The sequence below is a fragment of the Eublepharis macularius genome, chromosome 6 (assembly GCF_028583425.1).
Source record: "Eublepharis macularius isolate TG4126 chromosome 6, MPM_Emac_v1.0, whole genome shotgun sequence".
In the NCBI taxonomy this organism is placed as follows: domain Eukaryota; kingdom Metazoa; phylum Chordata; class Lepidosauria; order Squamata; family Eublepharidae; genus Eublepharis; species Eublepharis macularius.
The window spans coordinates 100,657,550-100,670,343 of NC_072795.1; the positions used below are offsets into that span (position 1 = coordinate 100,657,550).

Here is a 12,794-nt window from a genome sequence, read left to right on the forward strand (position 1 = left end):
ACTGTTTCTTTCTGCCTTTTCTTTGTCTTGTAACCTCTAGACCAATTCTACAACCTTCTAAGAACTTTCACGAGAAAAAAAAACTGAATGTGCGCCTTAGACTTCCCGAACCGATAGAGATAGGGCGACGGCCTCACCGACCGAACTCCTTGAGGGAACAGGCACTGCGCTATCGGGAGAGGCTACTAGCGCCCTTCTGAAGTACAGCGTTAGGGGACTACGCTGATGGTGCGAAGAACGCTGGGATTTGTAGTCCCAGCTTCGGGATCAAGGTGTAGTCCGCGCATGTCTACTCTTGATCCTCATCCGTCACGAAGGGAGGCCTACTCCATCGTAAGAGATTAGAGGGGGGAGTCGAACAGACTTATCTTGTGAAATAAAGCATCTGGAGGCTTGTTGTGCCACGCAAAAGTACTAGACATGCCTAAAAAATGAAAACTAACGTTCTTCTCGCCACTACCCATATTTAGGAGACTAAAATAATTGCCATCCCCCCTTCCAGTGCAGAAGCGTGAATGGTTCTGCCTTCCACAACTTCGGCCTGGGCGAGCTGAATGGCCGACTCCTTTTCAGCCCTGTTTGTCCCCTCCCTCGCTGCTCTCTTCAAAGGACGCGCGCGATTGGCTGCGGTCTAGCGTTCATGCCAATCAGGAAGCGGCTTCCATGGAGGAAGGGAATAAATACAAGATGGCTGCTCATATAAAACCAGGCGTCGGGCTTCTCCCCGGTGATGGAGGAATAGAAGCTTTAATCTGCGCGGCTGCTGTTTCGCGTTGCCGCCCTCCACACAGCCGCTCGGAGGGAAGAGGGAGGCTCAGGTCTCCGCTGGCGACACCCGCGCCCAGTCTCCATCTCGTTTGTCTGCAGCGGTGCTCTTCCCGCAGGCCCGGGCCTTGTCGTCTCCTTCCCACAGGAACTGTGGCGGTGCTTTCCCCGGCCGGCCCGCGCTCCCCGCCTCTCTCTCGCCATGGCCGTCTCCAGGTCGGTGTGAGTGGTGGGCGTCGGGGGCTGCAGGCGCAAGTGGCCCATGAATGCGCCTTCGTTTGGGGGAGGGGTGGCGGCCTCTAGACTTTCTTCCGCCGGGGGCCTCGTGGGATGGCTGCCCGTTGGGTCCTTACCAAGCAGCCAGCCTGTCACCCCTTCGGCAAGGAAAGGCAGACCTGACGATCCAGATCCTTCATTCCTCAAAGTTAGGTGGGGGGGGGGGGCTCGCTTTCCTCCCAACATTTAATGTGTGTAGAAGCGGCCTGAGCCCACCCATCCTCCTCCCCTCTCAAGTAAGGGGTTTCCCATTTGAATGAACGGCCGGCGAGTCGACAGTCTGCCGAGCCACAGGAGTTTCTCATTTTTTCCACTCTTGGAGTCAAGTCTTAGCTCCGTGGAAATGAATGAGAAGTCCTTCCGAAGAGTCAGGATCCCGCTGTTAGGTACGTGTGAGTGCCTGTCCGCGTGTAAAGCGTTCCTGTTGTCTTCCAGTTTAATAAAGAAACCGTGTTCTCTCACCTTTTGCTCGTGCCTGTGTGTAGTGGACATATAGTTATACTGCACGTTTAATACAAAGAGTTTATGTAGTACCCTTTGTAGTCATCGTTGCATTTAGGAATGGGGTTTTTTCCCCGGTTGCTACTGTTAGTACAAGTCAGTAATGCTCGTCTACATTTCCGTAGTTGTACTGATAGCTGCAAGCTGATAACTAGGTTCATAGGAATCTTTGTTGGGATATACAGCTTGCTATCTCTTCTGACACATTTCATAATTCATTGTATGAGAGAAAAAAATTCATAAACGTCTTACTGTGTTGATGCCTGCCAAACAGCTACAGTGTAATAAAGCTATCAGTCATGCCCAGGATTCTGGTAGGTATTCTATATTTTAAAGCCTTTGTATGATGATCAGTTTGTGTATTGTACATTGCAAGTGAAAGACAGTTGGCTCAAAACCCTTTCAGTACATTATTAATAATAAGGGCTTGTATCTTAAGAACAGTTGGCCAAAGCAGAATTCACAAAAGAAGTCTTTGCCATATTCTGTTCTTGAGAAGCTGTCCTTGAGGGTCAGGGAAACCTGGCTAGTGGCATGAAATATGGGCAGCATGGAGGGGCCTGGAAATTGTCCACTACCCTTGCACAAATAGTGAAAGAGCTTGTGCTAAATGGGAATGATTATTACTTTTCAACTCCAGATTCCTTCCACCCTCTTCCCACATTTCATGCCCTGCTTAACTCTCCTGACTTTCAGATGTCACTTTTCAGAGAGTTCCCCAATAGCAAAGATCCCTTAACAGGAACCCTGCTCTGTTCACCATTCTTATGGTGCAGGCCAATGTATCTTGAAACAATTGAACATACCAGTGCCTCAGGTCTCTAAGATCTTGCTCTGCATTTAGAAAAGAGCCTTTGTAAATTTATGACTAAATTGTATTACTATTAAAAGAACATCATGTTCTGTCTTAGGAGCTTTCTTCCGGTTAGCTTTTCTTCTGTGAAAATGCAATAGCACCGTTGTGTGAGTTGCTTGTTTTGAACATATACATTTAAAATATTTTATATATATGTGATGACAATAACTAAAGTAAGCTGCTCTCTGATTTTTTTCTGTGTAATTCTACAATGGCCTATGTTTCTTTTGCATAAAAGTGCTGTAATTATTACAGTAGCACTTTAGAGAAGGCAATACCTCAGCGGTAAAGTATTCATGTTCTACATGCAGAAGTGGTCGTTCAGTTCTTGGCATTTTCATTTAAAGGATCTTTGACACCAGGGTTAGAAAAGGCCTACAGTGCCTGAGACCTTGCAGACCTGCTGCTACTTGAAGACAGTACTGGGCTACATGAATTGGTCTAATTCAGTATGAAGCTGCTTTATGCTGTAGTTACAGAAAATGAAAAGGATAACTATAGATTAGTTGAAGAAGAAACCAAAATTGTTTTCAAAATCAGTTATTCCTAGTACTTCTCTTGCACATTTTGGCCTGTAGTAGGACCACATCCTTTAGTACTATTCCAGTTTTTGCAGCAGGGGAAAGAGGTTAAGTAGTAATGCACAGTTGTGAGCCCAGGTCTAGCTTTCTACCCGTAATAGCCACTGGCTGTGAAAGGTTCTTACTAATAACTGGGTTTTAAAAATCCATGGATGCTTTTAAAAGGCTTGTTCCCAGTTTATGATAAATAATAAGAACAACTTTTGTTTCTGTATGTGGACATTGCCCACTCATTTTCATTGCTGCTATGGTTGAATTTGTTTTTTATACAACTTATATAAGCCATGTGCATAACTTACTGGTGCATGAGTTAGTGTTTTGAATTTTTGCTGTAAGAAAACAGAGGGAGTTACAGATTCCCCTGAAGCTGCTTTATAGTGAAACACATAAGGAATTTTTACTTGGATAATAAATATTTGTCTTCGCTTGCGCCATTGGCTTTTGCCTGCTTTCATTCTCACATGATTAAATCAGTCCTCCTGTTTTCTTTTTGTGTGAGTAAATACAACATGATCATAAGATCACTATGAAGCTGAAACTATTATTTATGTATTTATTTATATTTTACTTTTCTCCCCTATGGGGACTCAGAGCATCTTGCATCATTCTCCTTTCCTTCATTTTATCCTGACCATGTGAGGCAGGTGGGCTGAGGGTGTGTGACTGGCCCAAGGCCATCCAGCAAACTTCCATGGGAGAGTGGGGATTCAAACCTGGGTCTCCCAGTTCCTAGTATGGCAAAGCATAAAACCAATAATACTTAAAAAACAGAGATTAAAATCTCAGTTTTACTCAAAGCCCTTCAGAATAAGTTAGCTGTCAGAAGGTCTTGAGTGAGGAAGTGAGGCAAAATTCAAGGAAGGGAGAGCGTTACAAAGATTGGGGCTGCAGCTGAGAGTCTTCACATGTTATTTGGTGTACTGGAGAAAGTGTGGGTTTCTGCAGCAGAGCCATCCCAGTTGATTTCAGGGCACAGGCAAGAACATAGGGGCAGAGATGGTCCTTTAGGTTGTCTGAACCCAAGCCGTTAAGGCGTTCAAGGTCAAAATCTGCACTTTGCGCCTGCAACTATATTGGAAGCCATTGTAGTTGGTTATAAAATCGTCTGACTGTAGAGAACCTAGTTAGTGGGCCATATTTTTGTTCATGTATTTAAACTTTCCATAGGAAATCTTTAGTTATAGGAATCACCTTTAGTTACGATGATTTAAAATTACAAATACATGACCACCATTTTAATTAAGAAGCAGTATCTTCTCTAACTTTTAATAAATAATTGCTTTTGATCTTAATTGAAGTGTATTTTGCCAGTATGCCCATCAGCGAGAAGGAAAAATGAATTCAGTTTTTGTGGTAATAATAATAACCGTGTCAGAATTATTGTACAGTGAACTTTTCACCTACTACTGCCCACTAAATATGCAATATTACCAGTGTATGCCCCCTCAAGCCACAAGTAAAAGAATTAAGGCATGCGAACAGCACTCCAGACAAGGCCACTTTATATAGGTAAATTTATGATAGATGTAGACAGGAGAGAGACAGGTTTTCCAAGTGCCAAATTTAAGTCCAATTGGCACCTCTTTTTGAGAGAGAGAATCTTCTCTTTTTTCTTACAGCTTGGTTCTAGGGAGCATTGTTTTCCAGGACAGTTGAGTCTGTAGTAAGAGTCCCTACTGTAGTAGCATTGTTGGACATAATATAGGTTCCAGTGCCTTATCACTGTGTGGCTCCTTTGCTGCCACTGCCCAGTAAGTTTTAGGGAAAGAGGGCATTGGTTGGGGATGTGGTTTGCACAAGAGGGTTGGGGGAGAAGCTTTTAACCCTGATATTGTTCTACATTAAATCATCAGTTGCATACATATTTGGGCATAAGACAGTATTTTTAAAGAGAAATTTTATTACATATAATGTAATACATATCTCTATTTCATATAATTTATAAGTCACCACGAGTCAGGCAAAAAGTACGTATTCTATAATATACTCAGTGAGACAAAGACTATGAGTAAACAAATACATGAACAAAATCAGTGAAATGAGCTATACAGTATAGTGATTAAAGCAATATAGGGGGAAAAGTAGAAAGCATTCAGTCCCAGGAGCAATAGTTTCTCTCTCCATTGCCCTACAGGAAATGTGCCACCAAGCTGCACTGGATGCAACTGCCTGTTGTGCTTCTTTCTTGGACCAGATGGAGGAATGTGGCTTGTCTCAGTGGTGAGGTGGCTAAGAGGAATTTCTGCAACAAGCCTTAGGGATTTCACTCCAAACTTTTTTAGCTTTCAGAGCATTTTTGCTGAGTCTATTCTGAATTAAGGCTTTTTAACATCTTAAAAGAAACCTGTACTAGTAACCTGAACTTCCTAGTAGGGAAGTGAACACGTCTGAATCCATCCTTTCTTTGACTCATCTGACATACTGTTTACTGTAATATAGTGTTACCTATATATCTGATCCATGAGCATTCAACATGCTTAAAATTTATAAAGGCTGACCACATTTCAGTGTAGTCTTTAATACTTTTCTAGTTCTGTTTTTACAAAAATTCAAAACAGTTTCTACATATAATTTTATATAGCGCAAGTTCAGTTGATTCAGAACATTCTTTAAGGGAAATGACAATGAATAACTGATAGGCTGGCTTCTGCCTGACTCCTTTCCTTTCCGTTTGATAGTTGTGATGTATTCTTATAGCAGAAACAGAAAGTTGTCTTGGGACATCTTAAAGGCTGTTAGGCTTATTACAGCATATTAAGACATTATGGTACAACAAGTCTGTTAGCCTCTAAGATATCAGTGGCGTTCTTCTTTGTTTCATCTTTACATAAGATCTACAGATTCTTAAAACTGAGTGTTGAATGTGCTAAATCCTTTGGAAGTGAGAGATGATGAAAGTACCCTGGGTGCTGAGCAGCAGCATCAACCAAGTTTGGATCCAAACTGTTTTCCATCACGAGAAGGGCACTTACAGCCACAGAGGAGGGATGGGTGTCTTGTCTATTCCCCCCCCCCCACACACACACACATGCGCACTTCAGATACCACATGATCCACCAGGATCCAGGCCCAATAGCATCTTAAACACCCAACTACATTTCCAAGCTCCCTTTGTCAGATATCTGATGAAGGTAGTTTTAACTCTTGGAAGCTCATGCCTTAGAAATCTAGATGGTGTTTAAGATGCTATTGGACCTGAATCTTACTCTTCAACTGCAGACCAACACAGCTATCCACTGGAAACTATCATCATGTCCACCACTATTCCTAGGGGTCCACAAAGCCCCAGAGGCAATGGGAGATACAGTAGGAGCAGGGACAGTGGAAGCTCAGTTTGGGTGCCTTCATCGTAATATTTTAGGCAATACACTCTATCATTTATTTCTTCAATCGTCATTTTTTCTCAGGATTTTTAATGATTTACCTGTAATCTGTTACGGTTCTTAGGTATGAATAAGGACTGCTTTGAACCTTTTTGCTGTCTTTCCTCAAGCAATGTTGTAAATCAGTCTCTATTTCCTTTCACTTAGAAACTTTCTGTCTGTGCATACAGAGGCTTTCTTTGTACAAAAAGCCTTATCTTTGGTCTTTAAAATACTTTTAAAACGTCAAATCTTTCAGAATAAAAAATTCAGCTATAATTATGTTTTAAAATGAAACCAAAACTTAATGCAGACACACCTTTGAAAACTCAGCTTATGACATCATGCATTTGTGACATCATGCATCTATGAAAAGCTGCTATTTGTAAAGAAAAAAACAGTAGGAAAACATCTGTCAGTCATAGTTATTCACTGATCCAGCTCTGCTATTTCTTACTCCTGTTTAGGTCTTGAGACAGCCTAATCTCTGCCATTGGCTTAATATTATAAATATTTATGATTATTTACTGGCATAGATATTTATCTCCCATCTCTTTGCAAACAATGATCTGACCAGTAATTACTATTGGGTCATGGCTGGGTTGAGAATTTTTTTTGGGTGGAATGGAGCAGGTAGTTGCATAGCAAGGGAAACGGGACAGAATAAAACAGCATGTGGAAGGGGGAAGGAGAAGTATGACATTAAAAAGAATACTGCTGGATCAGGCAGGGATCCATCTAGTCCAGCATCCCTTTTCACGCTGGCCAGCCAATTGCCCTGGAGGTCCAGTTAACGGGGCAGTTCTGCATCAACTGACACACCTATATCTGCCTCCAGGTAGGTCAGCTTGCTAGTCTGTATCCATCAGTTTAATGATCAGAGACCACTGGGGAGAGGAGCGCAGATTGCTTACCATAACTGTTGTTACTGTTGGCCTTTGGGTGGTCATCTGTGGATTTGCACAAAGTGCCTGCCTTCCCTACAACAGGTACCTTGTTGCAATATATTCTTATTTTTGAAAGAAACTGAGCAACTAGGCATGACTGGCCTTGAGTGTGTGAATGATTTGAGGCTGTGTTTCCAAGGAGAGGAAATTTTCACACCTCTATCATAATTCTAGAAGTTTCTGAATTAACGCTGTGTGCCGGCACAAAGCCTATGATCGTGAATACACGAATAACCACTAGAACAACCATTAAAGTTAAGCAACTTGTTTTTCTGTTTCCTGTTCTGTGATTTAACTCCCTATGCTCCATTGGAAGAAGCTCTGTAACTGTGGTAGTGCCAGAATAGAAATACTTTGGAAGGTAGGTAAGAGTAAAATGGTGTTGAGCACGATCTGGTTGAGAAACAGAAGGCAACAGTGAGCTGTTAAGCCTGCGCTGTAAGTGATAATGTTACAGGGAAGAAGTTTAAGTGATTTCCTGTGTTTATGCTCAGCTTGCTCATGCTTCAGTGGTGTGGTGTAGGAAACAGGAATTGAAAAAGGCTGTGGTAAGTATGCAGTGTAGGGGCCAGCCTTGAGCTCTGCCCATGCAGGGGTACCCTTAGTGATTTTGTGGCCCTAAGCAGAGGTTAAGGATGGGGGCCCTCAACATCACTCAGCTACTTATCTTAACTTGGTAGGAGGAGGTCAGGATGATAACAAGGAATGCAGTTGGGTAAAGGTGGGGGGCGCGAATTTGACAGCTCTACAACTGATTGCTGAACCCCTCTAGCCTTCATCCCTCATTGCCTCTGTGCCATCCTTCGAATCACAGCTGCCGTAGCCTATCCAGCAATCAGCAGTGAGGCACTTATGAGGGCAGCTTCCTTTCCTCACCATTATTGCCTCATAGCAGCGGCATTAGCTGAAGCCCCCACCATCCAGAGACAACAAGGATGAGGGATGGAGGTTGGGGAATGACCATTTTGGAGTGCGCTGAATTACCAGCACGTAAAAAACTTGGCTGAAATTGCGTGAAATATTGGATATTTTATTTTGAGGATGGATGGTTTGCCGGCCCCTGAGGAAGTGGAATATTCATGAAACAAGCCGGACAATACGGAACTGTTGGAATCAGCTATAGAGTGGTTAAAGAGACCCACCCTCCACCCTGCCACTGTCCCTCATAATCACACCTCTACAGCCAGTCACCTGTCCCTTGTATGCCAGAGAGGTTTTATGATTGAAGAAAAGACGGAACTTTGGATTCCAGTGAGGATTGTGACCCGTTTACTCTCTTGCATCCCACTAAAGCGTAAAACCTGCTGCTGCTGCTGCTGCTGCTGCTGCTGTTAAACTTTCTCAAACTCAAACTGAGGGATTTACTTGAGAAATAATAAAATTATTACTGCAAGATATACTTTAGTCAAGCTTTCACTATCATCTTTGCTGGTGGTGATGGCTGATAGAAAAAGCAAAATCTGAGATTTATTATTTTTATTTATTTAAAACAGTAAAGCTTTTTCTACTGGCCATTTGCTATAATGGCAGTCATTGCCAAACAGAAATGCCTGTTCTTGTTATTCGTGGCAGAAATCTGGGTAGCCCATGACTCCCTCTTGTTTGTGGCAGAAGTGAAAAAGTGCTCCCTTTGTCTCCTGTAGTGCATACCTCTGTGATGGATTGAGGGTGTTTAGAAGAATTCACCTGCCTTTAAAAATTAAGGTTTAATTTTTTAAATAGTTATTGGGATGGATTCTGCCCCACACTACCACTCTGCTGAGCAAAGTCTGAATCTGAAGTGGCCCTTCCTCCAACGATCCCCTTACATACAGCTCCTTAGACTGGAGGAGGCCTTCAAACTTTGCTCAGTGGAATGATAGGGGTAAGATCCACCCTGCTGTTACTTTCCCTTATATCTATTTTAATTTCATTTTTAAGTCCTGTAATTGTTGGTTACCTGTAGCGTTTGGTGATAAAAGCCAAGAAGAACTTTTCAGTGAATCATTCACACTGTTGTTTCAAATTCTTAAGTTATAATTATAATTTCTAAAAATTATTTTTCAATAAGTTAACATTTGTTTTTAATTAGCATAGGTTTATTAAGTTTGATTAGCCCTGTTTTATTAAAAGTAGTACTTTTTTGTTCTAGCAAGAGTAATGCTAAAAAGATACTTTTATTTAGCAAGATTTGATGGGTCAATTGAACACATTTTTTCCAGTTCATTGCCCAACTCCAGTAGCCTCCCCCAGATATTTAGCCCACTGTGAAATAAACCCAGTGAAAGAGACTATAATGCAAGAATCAGAAATCAAGTTAGTTTTGTGGGGTTTAGACTGTTGTAAGGCTCCTCAAGCTTTTTCAAGATTGGGTAAAATCTTTATTCACTTACTTTCATTTTGTCATTTGTGCTAGGCTGGATCGTCTCTTTATCTTACTAGATACTGGCACGACACCTGTCACAAGGAAAGCTGCTGCACAACAACTTGGAGAAGTTGTGAAACTTCATCCCCATGAATTAAATAATCTTTTAGCAAAGGTAAGTAGTTTTTGATAAGTGTTATGATTATGGAGCTATTCCAGATGATTAAACTACCTCAAGAATTTCTGAAACATTCAGTCGGTAAGCAGTTTCACTTAAACTCTTTCGTGATTTATAAGGGTCTTATTTATATGAGAAAGCATTTCCTTAATAACATATTGGCCTCTTGTTTTATGTTGTATAAATTGCTAACTTTCTGCAAGTGGTGATTCAGTGTGAATATTGTACCAGCCTTGAGACTTTGAGAGTCGTTACATCTGTAATCATGCAAAGGTACATGTGGGGTAATTGACTAGACGTATTTCCGATATATTTGCGAGAGCTTCCATGCCACCTATTGTCTCTGTTCTCAGATAAATTAAGGATGCGCCTGAATGTTACATATCTTTCATAGAACTGGTTAACTTCAGCTGGGCTGAGATATAGAGAGTCTTAAAGTGCTGAAATATTTCAAAAAAGGTCTTAAAAATCCTTAAATTTGATAATAGAACATCTGTTTTGTTTAGCAAACTTGTGAAACACTGTTTAAAAAGAAATTAGTTTTAACCGTTTTAAGAGTTTACATATTTTAAAATATGAACTATAGCTTAATGCTTTGCTGAAAATTACTTAACCATGTCAGATTATTTTAGATGCTTCAGTTTAAGACCTATAAACTTCATAGGAGGAAACGACACTGCAAGTTTGACTTTATGATAGTTAAGCAAATATAATGGGTAGCTTGTAATTAGAAAATGGAAAAGAATATTAGATAGCTGTTGACAGATGTACTTTAAGGTATAGAATCTAAATAATTAATCTTTGAACTTCTTAAAGGTGTTGATACATTTAAGGAGTACAAATTGGGATACTCGGATTGCAGCAGGACAAGCTGTGGAAGCAATAGTGAGAAATGTACCAGAATGGAATCCAACTCCACGACCCAAACAAGGTGCTTCTAAGTAAATTGTGTAGAATTTCTGTGGAGTCTTCTTTCTAAACTTGCCCTAAAACATATCTTGCATAGCATTATTGTTATGAACAGAAGAACGAATGAATAGTGTTCTTTCTCCTCTGTACTGTATAAAGTACGTGAATGGTTGTAACTTATGTATGCCTGAGGAAAGTGAAAATTTAATGTTGTGCTTCAAAGGCTTTAATAACTACCAATATTGTTTTATGGCTATGTTTCCTCCAAGGGGCTCAGGGAGACATCCATGTTTCTCCTTGCCTCCATTTTATCCTCACAACAGCCTTATGAGGTAGATTGGGCAGAGTATCTGACTAACATAGTAACACAAGATGACCCAGAGAACTTTCCTGGCAAAGTGAGGACTTGAAACCAGATTTCCCTGGTCGTCTTCTGATACTCTTAACAACTACACCACACTAGCTTTGTGTAGAACTGAATAAAATAGCTAAATCACGTTCTAATTAAATTTTCTGTTAATCAAGAACATGGTTGTGAAAGTCCTGTGGAAGAGTCATCTGCCTCTGATCGGTTGCGTTTTGACAGATTTGATATCTGCCGACTCCTAAAGCATGGTGCTTCTCTTCTTGGGTCTGCTGGTGCAGAATTTGAAGTCCAAGATGACACGACAGGTACCTTTTTCTTTAACTGTACTGCATGTGCTTTGAGCAGCATCATGTTCATCATGTATTGTGTGTGGCATCTGGTGTTGGATAATAAGGAAACAGTTTTATGGCTTTTCATTTTAGTAATATTAATGTCTAAATGTTAGCTGTATTTAGGGTTGCCAGGTCGCCTTACCCTCCTATCGCGGGTGGCACTTACCTGTATCTTCGTATATGCCTGCTCCCAGCCCTGCCCAATGATGTCACTTCTTGTAGTGACATTGTGCAGTCCCTGGAAGTGCTCCTGGGCTTTGTGCCAAGCTGATTTAGGCCTCCAAATGAGCAGAATTGGCCTGGCGCGAAGCCCAGGAGTACTCCCCGGGGTCTGTGTGATGACATCTCTTCTGGGAGCAATATTGTTGTGCCGGAAGTGCACCCCACTCCTGCTCCTCCCCCCTGCAGGCGGGGTGAATGGTGGGGGGGGGAGGGAGGCTGGGAGCAGGACCCCCCGGGGGAAGCGGCAATCCTAGCTGTATTTCATACTTTGGAGATTCGTTTAATCATTTTTGCTATCACCTTTCCACCCATGGTTAAACAAATGAAGGAATTTGCACTTAGTATTATCACAAGCTATATTCTTCTGGATCTATACATGCACCAGATATTAAAAGAGTATGTGTGCATAATTCTCTAGCAGTTCTCTTGCTCTTAAATTCAGTCCCAAGATTTCTAAGGGTGTATCTAAGAGATATGATACATGAGATGCAATTTTCACAACAAAGGTAATCTTCAGCGTATAACTACACAACTATGTAGCCTTTAGAAGAAAAGATCGAGCTGGCTAGGACTAGGGCTGTGTGCTTCGGTATTCGCTTTGGGAAAAATACCCGGAGCTGATCCGGAAAGATTCTGGATATCCGAATCCCGAATCAAAGCTTTCTGAAGCTTTCAGAAAGCTTCGGGGCTGAGTTTAAAGGGTCCCGCCGCTGCTTGCAAGCAGCAGCGAGGCCCTTCAAACATCATCCCACCCACACACCCACCTACCTACCTTATTGGTGGCAGCTGCCACCGCCTGAGCCTGCGGGGTGTTGGGGAAGGCTGGAGCTGCCTCCTCCGGCCCTTCCTACCCCTCAAATGGCCATGGTGCGCCGGCGCCGCAGCAGCCATTTGAGGGGCAGGAAGGGCCAGAGGAGGCGGAGAAAGCCCCTCCTGCCCTTCAAATGGCCGCTGCAGTGCCAGTGCGCCGAGGCCATTTGAGAGGCAGGAAGGGCCGGAGGAGGCAGCTCCAGCCTTCCTCAATGCCCCAGAGGCTTAGGCGGTGGTGGCAGCATGAGGCTGTGACAGCCTGGAGCCTCCAGGCTATCGCAGCAGCCTCGTGCCACTGCGGCTGCATGCGGCTGCGGTGGCCTGGAGCCTCGGCAGCAGTGGCC

At 42.4% G+C, this 12,794-nt stretch overlaps 1 protein-coding gene across 1 annotated transcript in view; it reads left to right on the top strand.

The window, feature by feature from the left end:
* Nucleotides 1-692: 692 nt before the first annotated feature.
* BTAF1 (B-TFIID TATA-box binding protein associated factor 1) overlaps nt 693-12,794 on the top strand; it is a 51,697-nt gene continuing 39,595 nt past the window's right edge. The window contains exons 1-4 of the mRNA XM_054983188.1: nt 693-981; nt 9,684-9,807; nt 10,627-10,741; nt 11,245-11,391. Coding sequence (XP_054839163.1) covers nt 968-981; nt 9,684-9,807; nt 10,627-10,741; nt 11,245-11,391 — 400 coding nt within the window. The 5' untranslated portion in view covers nt 693-967. The remainder of the gene's footprint in view (nt 982-9,683; nt 9,808-10,626; nt 10,742-11,244; nt 11,392-12,794) is intronic.